General features: G+C 40.0%; 2 protein-coding genes across 2 annotated transcripts; both read right to left on the reverse strand.

Annotated features, from left to right (window-relative positions):
* Positions 1-3969: 3969 nt before the first annotated feature.
* LOC115778801 (sialoadhesin-like) lies at positions 3970-9185 on the reverse strand. The gene is made up of 7 exons (XM_030727157.1): positions 8968-9185; positions 8648-8884; positions 8449-8553; positions 7160-7501; positions 6371-6716; positions 6215-6272; positions 3970-4159 (listed from the first exon to the last, which is right to left on the reverse strand). Exons 1-7 carry the CDS (start codon positions 9098-9100, stop codon positions 4022-4024), a joined length of 1359 nt encoding a protein of 452 aa, XP_030583017.1. The 5' UTR covers positions 9101-9185; the 3' UTR covers positions 3970-4021.
* Positions 9186-10438: 1253 nt separating this feature from the next.
* On the reverse strand, positions 10439-15440 carry LOC115786960 (uncharacterized). The gene is made up of 8 exons (XM_030739529.1): positions 15360-15440; positions 15040-15276; positions 14841-14945; positions 14520-14735; positions 13553-13891; positions 12763-13109; positions 12607-12664; positions 10439-10552 (listed from the first exon to the last, which is right to left on the reverse strand). Exons 2-7 carry the CDS (start codon positions 15224-15226, stop codon positions 12644-12646), a joined length of 1215 nt encoding a protein of 404 aa, XP_030595389.1. The 5' UTR covers positions 15227-15276; positions 15360-15440; the 3' UTR covers positions 10439-10552; positions 12607-12643.
* Between the last annotated feature and the right edge of the window lie 1742 nt (positions 15441-17182).

Consider the following 17182-nt stretch of genomic DNA (forward strand, 5'->3'; position numbering starts at 1 on the left):
CTGATCCAGCAGAAGACAGTGAGAAGTATTAAAACCAGGAGAGCTGCAGAACCTCCTGCAGCTGCTGGTGTCCATGTTCCTGTGATACTTTGGACAGTGAGAGTCTTTGGAGCAGAGCTGATATCTTTGCTGGTTTCCACAGCACAGGAGTAGTTTCCTGCATTCTCCCTGCTGACTGGGTCTAGGATCAGATGTTTGTTTTGGTTCTCTCTCGGGGTCAGAGGTCGACTGTTGAAGTACCAAATGTAGTTTGTGTTGTGAGTCAGAGGACAGCTGGTCCTGCAGGTCAGTGTGACTCTCTGACCCTCTGTCACCACTGCATTAGGACTCATCTCCACTCTCAGCTCTGAAACACACACAGAGTGATCAGTAAATGTAGGAGATATTTTACAACTACTTCTCATAAACAGCAGGTTAGTGTTGAGTGTCAATGTTACAAAGTGACTCATAGAATTGTTTTTCTTTTTCCAGAGATCAGAAAAGTATTAAGTTTAAGAAAATAAGGCTACATGATTTAGTTCAGATTTTACTGTAAAGGACAATAGAAACCAGCCTTAACTATTTGTATTTGGGTGTTCATATAATCTAACATTTGTTAGATTTGTCAGATAGACAACACTGGCTGTGATAGGAAATAAAATGGCATCAGTATAAACATCTTGAGAAGTTTGATGACTCCATCATGGATCAGGTTGTGTCACATATGTGAGACATGATTGAATGATGGTCCTTCATACTGGTTTGTAACCCAAAATGAACCCACTGGCAGCAAGAGGTCGAAGGGCCAGAGATACAAAAACCTTACTGTGCATGTGACAGCTGTTAATAACTGGAGGAGATTTTAGTCCATGAACACTGAGAGAAACAAACTCTAATTACCTGTGACAATCAGAATAACTCCAGGAACATCAGACTGTGTCAGTTCTTCAGTTTCTGTTGTGATTGTGAGCCTGTATTCTGCTGAGTCATCTTTCTTCAGGTGTTTTAATGTGAGGATGTGTTGGTTCTTCATGCTGTCATCATACTCCACATTATCTGCATCCTCATGCAGCTGTTCAGCTTCCTCCTCAGCATTTCTCTTTACTTTGTACCAACATTTAGACTTTATCTGCTCGTACTCAGGATGTGAGTATTTACTGGAGATGTTCACTGAAGATCCTTCCAGGGCGCAGATTCTGCTGTGGACATAATTCAAACTCCAGCAGGTCTCATTCAAAACACCTGAAATACAGATCAAACAGAGAGAAAGTTTCACTTAATTAGTCAAGTCAGTTTTTTTATATAGCACATTTAAAGACAGCAGATGTTGACAAAGTCAAAGAAGTCATTTAATTGATTATTTATCCATCATATTATTGATTTAAACTATTAGAACTATATTAAAAAACACATGATCAGTGTATGGCATTCAGTACTCTTTAGATAAACACTGAGAGTTATCAATAGCAGTCCTCCAGTAATGAGACAATAAAACTATTTATTCAACTCTGCTGTTATTACACTGCAACTACAGCGATGAAAATCAGATTTAATAACATCTGTGACTGTTCTACCAAAATCAAACATTATCAGATCTTACATGTTCTGTTTAGTTCTTCATTATTGCAGCATTAAACTTTACAGTGTTTTTGTTATTGTGGTCAGATTTTCTAATAAAAAAACAGCATCACAATCATCAGCTGTTGCTGTCCAATATCTTCAGTGTCCTGTTTCATAAGCTGAGAGATTGTAAGTTTACTCACAGACTTCAGCAGAGTGGACATCCTCAACACCTTTTACAGAACAAAAGAAGCTGTCTGCAGAACAGTCAGAAACTAAAATCTGTTTTTTCTCCTCTGTCGTTCTCTTTCTGTTCTTGTACCAAACAAAGGACGTCAGAGAGTCAGTCAGAAAACAGCTGCTGTTACAGGTCAGTCTGCTGTGACCTGCTGCACCAGGAGATCTCTGGATATGAATTTCTGTTGGAGATGATAAACACATTTTCCATCAGTTAATCTCTGTCATGTCAAATAAATTATAAAAATAAAAATAAAATTTCAAATGGAGTTTGTCAAGAACTTCACCTCTGGGATATGTGAGGGTGCAGGACTCATCCACTGATGTCTGCTCAGAAAAACACATCCTCCCTTTAGCAGAGGTCACAGTGAAACAGGCTGGAGTCAGAGAAGCTGCAAAAACACAAAAAAACCCTGACTTTTAAACAGTGATTTATGTTTATCAGACATTTGATAACATGATGAGGAGGTATCCACCATCACTGACCCACAGAGACTTCAGGGGCTCTGAGATGCTCGTAGCCTTTGACAGCACAGGAGTATGTGACTGCTTCCTCACTGCTGAGCAGCTCTTGGTACCAGGGAGACCAGTCCTCATAGAGAAACTCTCTGTTCTTGTACCAGATGTAGGCTGCAGGGTTTTCAGTCAGAGGACAGCTGCTGCACATCAGTGTTACTGTCTGTCCCTCTGTGGCAGGAATCACCTTTACCTGCAGCTCTGAGAGGAAAATAGTTAATATAAATAACATCAATACATTGATTATTCATAAGTCAGGCACATATTTGTGAAAACCACTGTACCTGCAACATAGAGATGAATTCCACTTTGCTGACAGTCGTCTGCTTTGTCAGCAGTTTCTCTGCAGCAGTAAATGTTTGCATCAGTCTCTGTTAGACTGTTGATTGTTAGAGTGAAGTTATTTTCTGCTGACATGCTGAACTTTCCATCATCTGCAGAGAGTTCAGTGTTGGAGCCGTTGCTGTTTACAGCGTACCAGCTCTTTCTTGCAGTGGGATGTTGATGTGAGCAGGGCAGATTCACTGATGAACCTTTCAGTGCACAGATGGTGTTTGGCTTCCCCTGAACACCTTTAAAACAACATGTGATTAACAGACATGGTGAAGATTAACTTTGTGTTCTGTGCTAATCTAACTGCATGTTACTGTAAAGGATCAGAATCTGGGACTTTGATACACTTCAGACTTCATTACAGCAGAACAAGTGAAAATCCTGTGAACTGTGAATCTTTTCTAAGATAAATTTGTAACTTTCTGCATTTTTTCTACATTCTAGAAACATCATTTTTAGTCATCATAAGCAGGAGAAACAAATGATTCCTACCTGAGAGACTCACAATGAAACCCATAAGCAAACATCCAGCTTCTGCCAAGAACATGACTGTCGTAGATTTGAACTTCTAATTACAAAGCTGATTATTTTGAATACCTGACTACAGCTGCTTCTATCAGAGTTTATAAAATATCAGAAACATGAATGTTAAAAATCAACAGCTGTCTAACAGGAGTGACTGAAAACAGAACTGACTTGTGTGAGTGTGTCTGCAGTTAAACTGCATTCAGCTTCAACACCATCACTTCCTCATTTATCTTTTTTTTCTCCCTCAGAGAAGAGACCTCTACTGAAGAGTCTTTGTGTTGACACAAAATTAAATTTAACTTTGAATTTATTGATTCTTTTAGCCATTCTTTGCTTCATTATTAAGTCTTTACAAAGAATTTCAAGTTAAGTTCATTTCATTCAGTAAATTTCCTTCATTGTGCGTGAAAAACCCGCCAGTGTTGACAGTGAGAGCAGAGACATGAATGTGTTTGTGGTTATTTTGAGGCTGAGAAAAAACTAGAAACCTGCAGACACGACTTTGATGTTTAAATTTGTAACAGAAACAGTTTTAATGTTTTACTAGTCAAAGCAGATCACCCATAAAAAGAGCACAACCCAAAGCACACAAAGTAACACAATTAGCATGTCGTGTATTTTGCAGGACATTTGTGACACATGCATTTCATCATCAAACATGTTTAAACTGGATAGATCAAGTATTTCTATAGTTCTGATCATTTCTTCTGTATTTTATGTTCCAGTACAGAGAGTGAAAACCACTGACAGATACACCAGCTGTGGTGTCTCTGCTGTGAAGTTATTTTAGACACAACTTATCCGGAAATCCTGAAATGTTGTCACACACGGCCTATCCCTTTAAATCACCATGGTAACAATCTTTTCTTCAGTGAGCAGGCAGTGGCTCGATGGTGGAGTAGAGATCAGCTGTGTGGCTCTCACTGAAGTGCAGTCTGCTATAGTGATGATCATCCTGCTCTGCTGACTGAGCGGAGATGTTTTCATACATGGGATCAAGATTCATCTGAGGAGACAAGACAGTTATTCAAGCTTTCTATTGAACTGCATCAAACCTTTGGCTGATTCTTCTATCAGAGCTTCATGAGAAATCACTTTGTAGAGCTCAGCTGATGAATGTTTGTGGAAACTGTTTAATGTTGATTGTGGAAATGTTTGTGCCTGCAGCAGTTTTCTGTCTCACCTACATCAGAACCTCCTGTAACCTCTCTTCAGTTTTGCCAACCCCCCCCACACCTGAGCCCTGTACTATGAAGGGACTTCAGCATACCCAGGGTATCTTTCTGTAATCTAACCTAAACTGCTCCAGAGCAGGTTAGGTTCCTACTGTCCAATCAGTTCTCCAGAACATAGCTTCACCATTCCTTGAAGATCTCTCAGATCTCTGTGCACGAAGAGTCAAAGTTGTATTTTGGGAGGACACAAGGAGCAGACTCAGACAGCAGACGTGCAAATAACAGGTTTATTTATAGCAGCAGAGTGAACCAGTGGCTGGTTAAATGTAAAAAAATAGAAAAAAGAGTGTGGTTTAGCAGTGGTGTGCTGAGAGGGTCTGCAAAGAGAGAGAGAGAGTGAGTTAGTGTAAGTGAGCAGGTTTTACATGACTGTGGAGATTTACAGAGGCTGGAATCGGGTTCCTTATTTGGGAGCAAAGTGTGATTAAATCCACAGTTTCCAGAGAACATGGGATGTGCACTGTGACAATCCAGCTGTGGGTCTTACTCTCCAGTGAGATGAGCATGTAAGTGTTGTTGAGAGCAAGGCAGCTACTTCAGGTAAGTCACTGGGAAAAGGACCAGAGAACCAAGTTGCAAAGCAAATCATTGGAAAACAAATGACAAAGCTGGGAGGCCTATTTACCACCACAGTGGATGCAACAATCTGGCTGAGCTCCACAGTCAATCTTTAAGTCCACAACACAGATGAATTATCAGGTGTGCAGATCGAGCCTGGGAAACTCCACACTTGGGAGGCAACAGCAGAAAACAGCCCACTGCTCCACCTGAGAGCACAAAAGGAGTAACACAGAAAACATCCCAACCTGCCCGAGTCCTAACAAGGAGGGTGTAAAGTTTTGTAATCGTCTCTAAAGTCTTTGTGTTTCCCTGATGAGCCTCAGTGAGAAATACACAATTTTAACTGTTTAGTCCTTGATTTTTCCCTGTTGGATACAAACACTTTTAATACAATATTGTTCTATAAGCATTAATATGTGATCCTAAAACCTGTTTGTACTTGTGAACCTCATCAAATTCACACACAGACAAAGCCTACATTTGAATTCTGTTTCAGTATCACCTGCTGAGAGGCAGGGAGACACTTGGGGATCACTTTTCCGTCGGCCATCTGTCTGTCCATCATGCTGTCGGTACCTCAGTAACAGTGCTGAGACTTGAGACTTCAAACTTGGATCATAGATCTGTACCGAGGAGCACAGCTGCAGAGAACACGAACCATAACTCTGCCTTCTCTTATACTGGAGTTGTTGCCCTTGTTTACTTTTTGACTACATTTTTTTTTCTTTCTGTGAGGACACAAAAATGTATTTGTAAATATTAACTTCTAAACTCAACACTTAATCACTTACTTTGATGTACATGAATATACTTTCTGACAAACCTTTGAGCAGGTGACACATGTCCTTTGAAACTCTTGTATTTTTTTAATCAGCAGCTCTGCTGCTCGTACACTGACTGTTCAGATGCTGCCAGCACAGCCCTTTCATTTGGATGCACTCATACCAAGAACAGAGAAACCCTTGGTTAACTTAGTGAGTTGATAACCAGCTTCATGTGACTGTTTATCCTGATTGCTGAAGTTAGGGAATTCAGATTACAGAAAGATACCCTGGGTATGTTGAACTCATGCTGTAGTACAGGGCTCAGGTGTAGGGGGTTAACAACACTGAAGAGAAAGCTGCAGGAAGTTATGATGTAGGTGAGACAGAAAAAGGCTGAAGGCACAATTTAAGCTTTTTCTACTGATGGAGAATAAATGATCATTCAGATGAAGAGAAGCAGGACAGATGAGGAGATGTTTTTGTTTATATCCTGTTTTGTACCTGCTGCTTGTTCTCTGATTTTTCTCTTCTTGGAGTCTCACTGGTGGTCCTCTTTTTCCTGATTTACAGAAATTTATGAATATGTAAATAAATGAGTTAGAGATTTTAAATCAGAGTTTGAATATGATTGGACAGAAAGAACCCAGTGATGCTCACCTGATCCAGCAGAAGACAGTGAGCAGTATTAAAACCAGGAGAGCTGCAGAACCTCCTGCAGCTGCTGGTGTCCATGTTCCTGTGATACTTTGGACAGTGAGAGTCTTTGGAGCAGAGCTGATATCTTTGTTGGTTTCCACAGCACAGGAGTAGCTTCCTGTATTCTCCCTGCTGACTGGGTCTAGGATCAGATGTTTGTTTTGGTTCTCTCTCGGGGTCAGAGGTCGACTGTTGAAGTACCAAATGTAGTTTGTGTTGTGAGTCAGAGGACAGCTGGTCCTGCAGGTCAGTGTGACTCTCTGACCCTCTGTCACCACTGCAGAAGGACTCATCTCCACTCTCAGCTCTGAAACACACACAGAGTGATCAGTAAATGTAGGAAACCAACCTTATCTATTGGTATTTGGGTGTTCATATAATCTAACATTAGTGTGGAGATAAAAGTGTCTCTTCTTTCTGTCTGTCTGATAAACATGGAAGGGATGAAACACAGAAAGAAGTTACTGAGTAAATGAACGCCTTCCAACACTGGCTGTGATAGGAAATAAAATGGCATCAGTATAAACATCTTGAGAAGTTTGATGACTCCATCATGGATCAGGTTGTGTCACATATGTGAGACATGATTGAATGATGGTCCTTCATACTGGTTTGTAACCCAAAATGAACCCACTGGCAGCAAGAGGTCGAAGGGCCAGAGATACAAAAACCTTACTGTGCATGTGACAGCTGTTAATAACTGGAGGAGATTTTAGTCCATGAACACTGAGAGAAACAAACTCTAATTACCTGTGACAATCAGAATAACTCCAGGAACATCAGACTGTGTCAGTTCTTCAGTTTCTGTTGTGATTGTGAGCCTGTATTCTGCTGAGTCATCTTTCTTCAGGTGTTTTAATGTGAGGATGTGTTGGTTCTTCATGCTGTCATCATACTCCACATTATCTGCATCCTCATGCAGCTGTTCAGCTTCCTCCTCAGCATTTCTCTTTACTTTGTACCAACATTTAGACTTTATCTGCTCGTACTCAGGATGTGAGTATTTACTGGAGATGTTCACTGAAGATCCTTCCAGGGCGCAGATTCTGCTGTGGACATAATTCAAACTCCAGCAGATCTCATTCAAAACACCTGAAATACAGATCAAACAGAGAGAAAGTTTCACTTAATTAGTCAAGTCAGTTTTTTTATATAGCACATTTAAATAAAACAGATGTTGACAAAGTCAAAGAATTCAGTATCATTGACACAATATTGAATTTAACTTTGAATTTATTGTTTTCAGTTTCTTTTAGCCATTCTTTGCTTTAATATTTAGTTTTTACAAAGAATTTCAAGTCAACTTAATTTCATTCATTGTGTGTGAAAAACATCATATTATTGATTTAAACTATTAGAAGTATATTAAAAAACACATGATCAGTGTATGGCATTCAGTACTCTTTAGATAAACACTGAGAGTTATCAATAGCAGTCCTCCAGTAATGAGACAATAAAACTATTCAACTCTGCTGTTATTACACTGCAACTTCAGCGATGAAAATCTGATTTACTAACATCTGTGACTGTTCTACCAAAATCAAACACTATCAGATCTTACATGTTCTGTTTAGTTCTTCATTATTGTAAAATTAAACTTTACAGTGTTTTTGTTATTGTGGTCAGATTTTCTAATAAAAAAACAGCATCACAATCATCAGCTGTTGCTGTCCAATATCTTCAGTGTCCTGTTTCATAAGCTGAGAGATGGTAAGTTTACTCACAGACGTCAGCAGAGTGGACATCCTCAACACCTTTTACAGAACAAGAGAAGCTGTCTGCAGAACAGTCAGAAACTAAAATCTGTTTTTTCTCCTCTGTCGTTCTCTTTCTGTTCTTGTACCAAACAAAGGACGTCAGAGGGTCAGTCAGAAAACAGCTGCTGTTACAGGTCAGTCTGCTGTGACCTGCTGCACCAGGAGATCTCTGGATATGAATTTCTGTTGGAGATGATAAACACATTTTCCATCAGTTAATCTCTGTCATGTCAAATAAATTATAAAAATAAAATTTCAAATGGAGTTTGTCCAGAGCTTCACCTGTGGGATATGTGATGGTGCAGGACTCATCCACTGATGTCTGCTCAGAAGAACACATCCTCCCTTTAGCAGAGGTCACAATGAAACAGGCTGGAGTCAGAGAAGCTGCAAAAAAACAAAAAAACCCTGACTTTTAAACAGTGATTTATGTTTATCAGACATTTGATAACATGATGAGGAGGTATCCACCATCACTGACCCACAGAGACTTCAGGGGCTCTGAGATGCTCGTAGCCTTTGACAGCACAGGAGTATGTGACTGCTTCCTCACTGCTGAGCAGCTCTTGGTACCAGGGAGACCAGTCCTCATAGAGAAACTCTCTGTTCTTGTACCAGATGTAGGCTGCAGGGTTTTCAGTCAGAGGACAGCTGCTGCTGCTGCACATCAGTGTTACTGTCTGTCCCTCTGTGGCAGGAATCACCTTTACCTGCAGCTCTGAGAGGAAAATAGTTTATATAAATAACATCAATACATTGATTATTCATAAGTCAGGCACATATTTGTGAAAACCACTGTACCTGCAACATAGAGATGAATTCCACTTTGCTGACAGTTGACTGCTTTGTCAGCAGTTTCTCTGCAGCAGTAAATGTTTGCATCAGTCTCTGTTAGACTGTTGATTGTTAGAGTGAAGTTATTTTCTGCTGACATGCTGAACTTTCCATCATCTGCAGAGAGTTCAGTGTTGGAGCCGTTGCTGTTTACAGCGTACCAGCTCTTTCTTGCAGTGGGATGTTGATGTGAGCAGGGCAGATTCACTGATGAACCTTTCAGTGCACAGATGCTGTTTGGCTTCCCCTGAACACCTTTAAAACAGCATGTGATTAACAGACATGGTGAAGATTAACTTTGTGTTCTGTGCTAATCTAACAGCATGTTACTGTAAAGGATCAGAATCTGGTACTTTGATACACTTCAGACTTCATTACAGCAGAACAAGTGAAAATCCTGTGAACTGTGAATCTTTTCTAAGATAAATTTGTAACTTTCTTTATCTTTTCTACATTCTAGAAACATCATTTTTAGTCATCATAAGCAGGAGACACAAATGATTCCTACCTGAGAGACTCACAATGAAACCCATAAACAAACATCCAGCTTCTGCCAAGAACATGACTGTCGTAGATTTGAACTTCTAATTACAAAGCTGATTATTTTGAATACCTGATTACAGCTGCTTCTATCAGAGTTTATAAAATATCAGAAACATGAATGTTAAAAATCAACAGCTGTCTAACAGGAGTGACTGAAAACAGAACTGACTTGTGTGAGTGTGTCTGCAGTTAAACTGCATTCAGCTTCAACACCATCACTTCCTCATTTATCTTTTTTCTCCCTCAGAGAAGAGACCTCCACTGAAGAGCCGTGTTGACGCAATATTAAATTTAACTTTGAATTTATTGATTCTTTTAGCCATTCTTTGCTTCATTATTAAGTCTTTACAAAGAATTTCAAGTTAAGTTCATTTCATTCAGTAAATTTCCTTCATTGTGCGTGAAAAACCCGCCAGTGTTGACAGTGAGAGCAGAGACATGAATGTGTTTGTGGTTATTTTGAGGCTGAGAAAAAACTAACAGAATAGAAACCTGCAGACACCACTTTGATGTTTAAATTTGTAACAGAAACAGTTTTAATGTTTTAATAGTCAAAGCAGATCACCCATAAAAAGAGCACAACCCAAAGCACACAAAGTAACACAATTAGCATGTCGTGTATTTTGCAGGACATTTGTGACACATGCATTTCATCATCAAACATGTTTAAACTGGATAGATCAAGTATTTCTATAGTTCTGCTCATTTCTTCTGTATTTTATGTTCCAGTACAGAGAGTGAAAACCACTGACAGATACACCAGCTGTGGTGTCTCTGCTGTGAAGTTATTTCAGACAAAACTTATCCGGAAATCCTGAAATGTTGTCAGACACAGCCTATCCCTTTAAATCACCATGGTAACATCTTTTCTTCAGTGAGCAGGCAGTGGCTAGATGGTGGAGTAGAGATCAGCTGTGTGGTTCTCACTGAAGTGCAGTCTGCTATAGTGATGATCATCCTGCTCTGCTGACTGAGCGGAGATGTTTTCATACATGGGATCAAGATTCATCTGAGGAGACAAGACAGTTATTCAAGCTTTCTATTGAACTGCATCAAACCTTTGGCTGATTCTTCTATCAGAGCTTCATGAGAAATCACTTTGTAGAGCTCAGCTGATGAATGTTTGTGGAAACTGTTTAATGTTGATTGTGGAAATGTTTGTGCCTGCAGCAGTTTTCTGTCTCACCTACATCAGAACCTCCTGTAGCCTCTCTTCAGTGTTGCCAACCCCCTCACACCTGAGCCCTGTACTATGAAGGGTCTTCAACATACCCAGGGTATCTTTCTGTAATCTAACCTAAACTGCTCCAGAGCAGGTTAGGTTCCTACTGTCCAATCAGTTCTCCAGAACATAGCTTCACCATTCCTTGAAGATCTCTCAGATCTCTGTGCACGAAGAGTCAAAGTTGTATTTTGGGAGGACACAAGGAGCAGACTCAGACAGCAGACGTGCAAATAACAGGTTTATTTATAGCAGCAGAGTGAACCAGTGGCTGGTTAAATATAAAAAAAAAGAAAAAAGAGTGTGGTTTAGCAGTGGTGTGCTGAGAGGGTCTGCAAAGAGAGAGAGAGAGAGAGTTAGTGTAAGTGAGCAGGTTTTACATGACTGTGGAGATTTACAGAGGCTGGAATCGGGGTCCTTATTTGGGAGCAAAGTGTGATTAAATCCACAGTTTCCAGAGAACATGGGATGTGCACTGTGACAATCCAGCTGTGGGTCTTACTCTCCAGTGAGATGAGCATGTAAGTGTTGTTGAGAGCAAGGCAGCTACTTCAGGTAAGTCACTGGGAAAAGGACCAGAGAACCAAGTTGCAAAGCAAATCATTGGAAAACAAATGACAAAGCTGGGAGGCCTATTTACCACCACAGTGGATGCAACAATCTGGCTGAGCTCCACAGTCAATCTTTAAGTCCACAACACAGATGAATTATCAGGTGTGCAGATCGAACCTGGGAAACTCCACACTTGGGAGGCAACAGCAGAAAACAGCCCACTGCTCCACCTGAGAGCACAAAAGGAGAAACACAGAAAACATCCCAACCTGCCCGAATCCTAACAAGGAGGGTGTAAAGTTTTGTAATCGTCTCTAAAGTCTTTGTGTTTCCCTGATGAGCCTCAGTAAGAAATACACAATTTTAGCTGTTTAGTCCTTGATTTTTCCCTGTTGGATACAAACACTTTTAATACAATATTGTTCTATAAGCATTAATATGTGATCCTAAAACCTGTTTGTACTTGTGAACCTCATCAAATTCACACACAGACAAAGCCTACATTTGAATTCTGTTTCAGTATCACCTGCTGAGAGGCAGGGAGACACTTGGGGATCACTTTTCCGTTGGCCATCTGTCTGTCCATCATGCTGTCGGTACCTCAGTAACAGTGCTGAGACTTGAGACTTCAAACTTGGATCATAGATCTGTACCGAGGAGCACAGCTGCAGAGAACACGAACCATAACTCTGCCTTCTCTTATACTGGAGTTGTTGCCCTTGTTTACTTTTTGACTACATTTTTTTTTCTTTCTGTGAGGACACAAAAATGTATTTGTAAATATTAACTTCTAAACTCAACACTTAATCACTTACTTTGATGTACATGAATATACTTTCTGACAAACCTTTGAGCAGGTGACACATGTCCTTTGAAACTCTTGTATTTTTTTAATCAGCAGCTCTGCTGCTCGTACACTGACTGTTCAGATGCTGCCAGCACAGCCCTTTCATTTGGATGCACTCATACCAAGAACAGAGAAACCCTTGGTTAACTTAGTGAGTTGATAACCAGCTTCATGTGACTGTTTATCCTGATTGCTGATGTAAGGTAATCCAGATTACAGAAAGATACCCTGGGTATGTTGAACTCATGCTGTAGTACAGGGCTCAGGTGTAGGGGGTTAACAACACTGAAGAGAAAGCTGCAGGAAGTTATGATGTAGGTGAGACAGAAAAAGGCTGAAGGCACAATTTAAGCTTTTTCTACTGATGGAGAATAAATGATCATTCAGATGAAGAGAAGCAGGACAGATGAGGAGATGTTTTTGTTTATATCCTGTTTTGTACCTGCTGCTTGTTCTCTGATTTTTCTCTTCTTGGAGTCTCACTGGTGGTCCTCTTTTTCCTGATTTACAGAAATTTATGAATATGTGAATAAATGAGTTAGAGATTTTAAATCAGAGTTTGAATATGATTGGACAGAAAGAACCCAGTGATGCTCACCTGATCCAGCAGAAGACAGTGAGCAGTATTAAAACCAGGAGAGCTGCAGAACCTCCTGCAGCTGCTGGTGTCCATGTTCCTGTGATACTTTGGACAGTGAGAGTCTTTGGAGCAGAGCTGATATCTTTGTTGGTTTCCACAGCACAGGAGTAGCTTCCTGTATTCTCCCTGCTGACTGGGTCCCAGGATCAGATGTTTGTTTTGGTTCTCTCTCGGGGTCAGAGGTCGACTGTTGAAGTACCAAATGTAGTTTGTGTTGTGAGTCAGAGGACAGCTGGTCCTGCAGGTCAGTGTGACTCTCTGACCCTCTGTCACCACTGCAGAAGGACTCATCTCCACTCTCAGCTCTGAAACACACATAGAGTGATCAGTAAATGTAGGAAACCAACCTTATCTATTGGTATTTGGGTGTTCATATAATCTAACATTAGTGTGGAGATAAAAGTGTCTCTTCTTTCTGTCTGTCTGATAAACATGGAAGGGATGAAACACAGAAAGAAGTTACTGAGTAAATGAAAGCCTTCCAACACTGGCTGTGATAGGAAATAAAATGGCATCATTATAAACATCTTGAGAAGTTTGATGACTCCATCATGGATCAGGTTGTGTCACATATGTGAGACATGATTGAATGATGGTCCTTCATACTGGTTTGTAACCCAAAATGAACCCACTGGCAGCAAGAGGTCGAAGGGCCAGAGACACAAAAACCTTACTGTGCATGTGACAGCTGTTAATAACTGGAGGAGATTTTAGTCCATGAACACTGAGAGAAACAAACTCTAATTACCTGTGACAATCAGAATAACTCCAGGAACATCAGACTGTTTCAGTTCATTTTCTGTTGTGATTGTGAGCCTGTATTCTGCTGAGTCATCTTTCTTCAGGTGTTTTAATGTGAGGATGTGTTGGTTCTTCATGCTGTCATCATACTCCACATTATCTGCATCCTCATGCAGCTGTTCAGCTTCCTCCTCAGCATTTCTCTTTACTTTGTACCAACATTTAGACTTTATCTGCTCGTACTCAGGATGTGAGTATTTACTGGAGATGTTCACTGAAGATCCTTCCAGGGCGCAGATTCTGCTGTGGACATAATTCAGACTCCAGCAGGTCTCATTCAAAACACCTGAAATACAGATCAAACAGAGAGAAAGTTTCACTTAATCAGTCAAGTCAGTTTTTTTATATAGCACATTTCAAGACAGCAGATGTTGACAAAGTCAAAGAATTCACAACACAACATTGAATTTAACTTTGAATTTATTGTTTTCAGTTTCTTTTAGCCGTTCTTTGCTTTATAATTTAGTTTTTACAAAGAATTTCAAGTTTGAACTTCCACTGAAGTTTCAAATTTCAAGCATCATATTATTGATTTAAACTATTAGAAGTATATTAAAAAACATTTGATCAGTGTATGGCATTCAGTACTCTTTAGATAAACACTGAGAGTTATCAATAGCAGTCCTCCAGTAATGAGACAATAAAACTATTTATTCAACTCTGCTGTTATTACACTGCAACTTCAGCGATGAAAATCTGATTTACTAACATCTGTGACTGTTCTACCAAAATCAAACACTATCAGATCTTAAATGTTCTGTTTAGTTCTTCATTATTGTAAAATTAAACTTTACAGTGTTTCTGTTATTGTGGTCAGATTTTAAGTAAGAAAACAGCATCACAATCATCAGCTGTTGCTGTCCAATATCTTCAGTGTCCTGTTTCATAAGCTGAGAGATGGTAAGTTTACTCACAGACGTCAGCAGAGTGGACATCCTCAACACCTTTTACAGCACAAGAGAAGCTGTCTGGAGAATTGTCAGAAACTAAAATCTGTTTTTTCTCCTCTGTCGTTCTCTTTCTGTTCTTGTACCAAACAAAGGACGTCAGAGGGTCAGTCAGAAAACAGCTGCTGTTACAGGTCAGTCTGCTGTGATTTACTGCACCAGGAGATCTCTGGATATGAATTTCTGTTGGAGATGATAAACACATTTTCCATCAGTTAATCTCTGTCATGTCAAATAAATTATAAAAATAAAAATAAAATTTCAAATGCAGTTTGTCCAGAAGTTCACCTCTGGGATATGTGATGGTGCAGGACTCATCCACTGATGTCTGCTCAGAAGAACACATCCTCCCTTTAGCAGAGGTCACAGTGAAGCAGGCTGGAGTCAGAGAAGCTGCAAAAACACAAAAAAACCCTGACTTTTAAACAGTGATTTATGTTTATCAGACATTTGATAACATGATGAGGAGGTATCCACCATCACTGACCCACAGAGACTTCAGGGGCTCTGAGATGCTCGTAGCCTTTGACAGCACAGGAGTATGTGACTGCTTCCTCACTGCTGAGCAGCTCTTGGTACCAGGGAGACCAGTCCTCATAGAGAAACTCTCTGTTCTTGTACCAGATGTAGGCTGCAGGGTTTTCAGTCAGAGGACAGCTGCTGCTGCTGCACATCAGTGTTACTGTCTGTCCCTCTGTGGCAGGAATCACCTTTACCTGCAGCACTGAGAGGAAAATAGTTTATATAAATAACATCAATACATTGATTATTCATAAGTCAGGCACATATTTGTGAAAACCACTGTACCTGCAACATAGAGATGAATTCCACTTTGCTGACAGTTGACTGCTTTGTCAGCAGTTTCTCTGCAGCAGTAAATGTTTGCATCAGTCTCTGTTAGACTGTTGATTGTTAGAGTGAAGTTATTTTCTGCTGACATGCTGAACTTTCCATGAGTTTCATCTGCAGAGAGTTCAGTGTTGGAGCCGTTGCTGTTTACAGCGTACTAGCTCTTTCTTGCAGTGGGATGTTGATGTGAGCAGGGCAGATTCACTGATGAACCTTTCAGTGCACAGATGCTGTTTGGCTTCCCCTGAACACCTTTAAAACAACATGTGATTAACAGACATGGTGAAGATTAACTTTGTGTTCTGTGCTAATCTAACAGCATGTTACTGTAAAGGATCAGAATCTGGTACTTTGATACACTTCAGACTTCATTACAGCAGAACAAGTGAAAATCCTGTGAACAGTGAATCTTTTCTAAGATAAATTTGTAACTTTTTGCATTTTTTCTACATTCTAGAAACATCATTTTTAGTCATCATAAGCAGGAGAAACAAATGATTCCTACCTGAGAGACTCACAATGAAACCCATAAACAAACATCCAGCTTCTGCCAAGAACATGACTGTCGTAGATTTGAACTTCTAATTAGAAAGTTGACTGTTTGATTATTTTAAAGACGTGATTACAGCTGCTTCTATCAGAGTTTATAAAATATTAAAAACATGAATGAAAGTTAAAAATCAACAGCCGAGACACTTGTGTGATTGTTGCCGCAGACAAACTGCATTCAGCTTCAACACCATCGCTTCCTCATCTATCTTTTTTCATATTTGCAACAAAAACCCGTCAGTGTTGACAGTGAGAGCAGAGACATGAAGGTGTTTGTGGTTATTTTGAGGCTGAGAAAAAACTAACAGAATAGAAACCTGCAGACACCACTTTGATGTTTAAATTTGTGACAGAAACAGTTTTAATGTTTTAATAGTCAAAGCAGATAAGCCATGAAAAAAGCACAACCCAAAGCACACAAAGTAACACAATTAGCATGTCGTGTATTTTGCAGGTCATTTGTGACACATGCATTTCATCATCAAACATGTTTAAACTGGATAGATCAACTATTTCTATAGTTATGGTCATTTCTTCTGTATTTTATGTTCCAGTACAGAGAGTGAAAACCACTGACAGATACACCAGCTGTGGTGTCTCTGCTGTGAAGTTATTTCAGACAAAACTTATCCGGAAATCCTGAAATGTTGTCAGACACAGCCTATCCCTTTAAATCACCATGGTAACATCTTTTATTCAGTGAGCATACATGGGGCTGAGCAATGCATCCAAAAATTAATATTCAACTTCAGCCCTCCAGCATTATTGATGGTTAATTTCAGGTAACAATGAAATGTATGAGGGGGCGACCCCAAATCAAATTTTGCTTTGGGCTCCTTCAAGGTTTGGGTCGGCTCTGGAGGCAGCAGTGCTAACCACCAGCTGCCACCGTGCTGCCCACATACACATTAAAGTCTATCTGGAACAAACTCTCTGTGCCCTCCTCTCTGACCAGAGCGCCTGTCCTGAGAGGAGCAATCAAACCAGCCTCCCAGAGAAACCTCTCCATCATTTGTAGTAATCATGGGATTTCCTCTCAGCCTTTCTGGTGGATCTCAGAAGCTTTTTGAATGTCACAGTCTCCACCAGCACATTTCAGGAATTAATTAAGACAGTAATCTCAATCTTTCCCAACAATACCTCTAATATACATGCTGTACAGTCTATGACCAAATTGTAAAGTATGGGCGCGCATACACACACACACACACACACACACACACACACACACA

The sequence above is a fragment of the Archocentrus centrarchus genome, chromosome 1 (assembly GCF_007364275.1).
Source record: "Archocentrus centrarchus isolate MPI-CPG fArcCen1 chromosome 1, fArcCen1, whole genome shotgun sequence".
In the NCBI taxonomy this organism is placed as follows: Eukaryota; Metazoa; Chordata; class Actinopteri; order Cichliformes; family Cichlidae; genus Archocentrus; species Archocentrus centrarchus.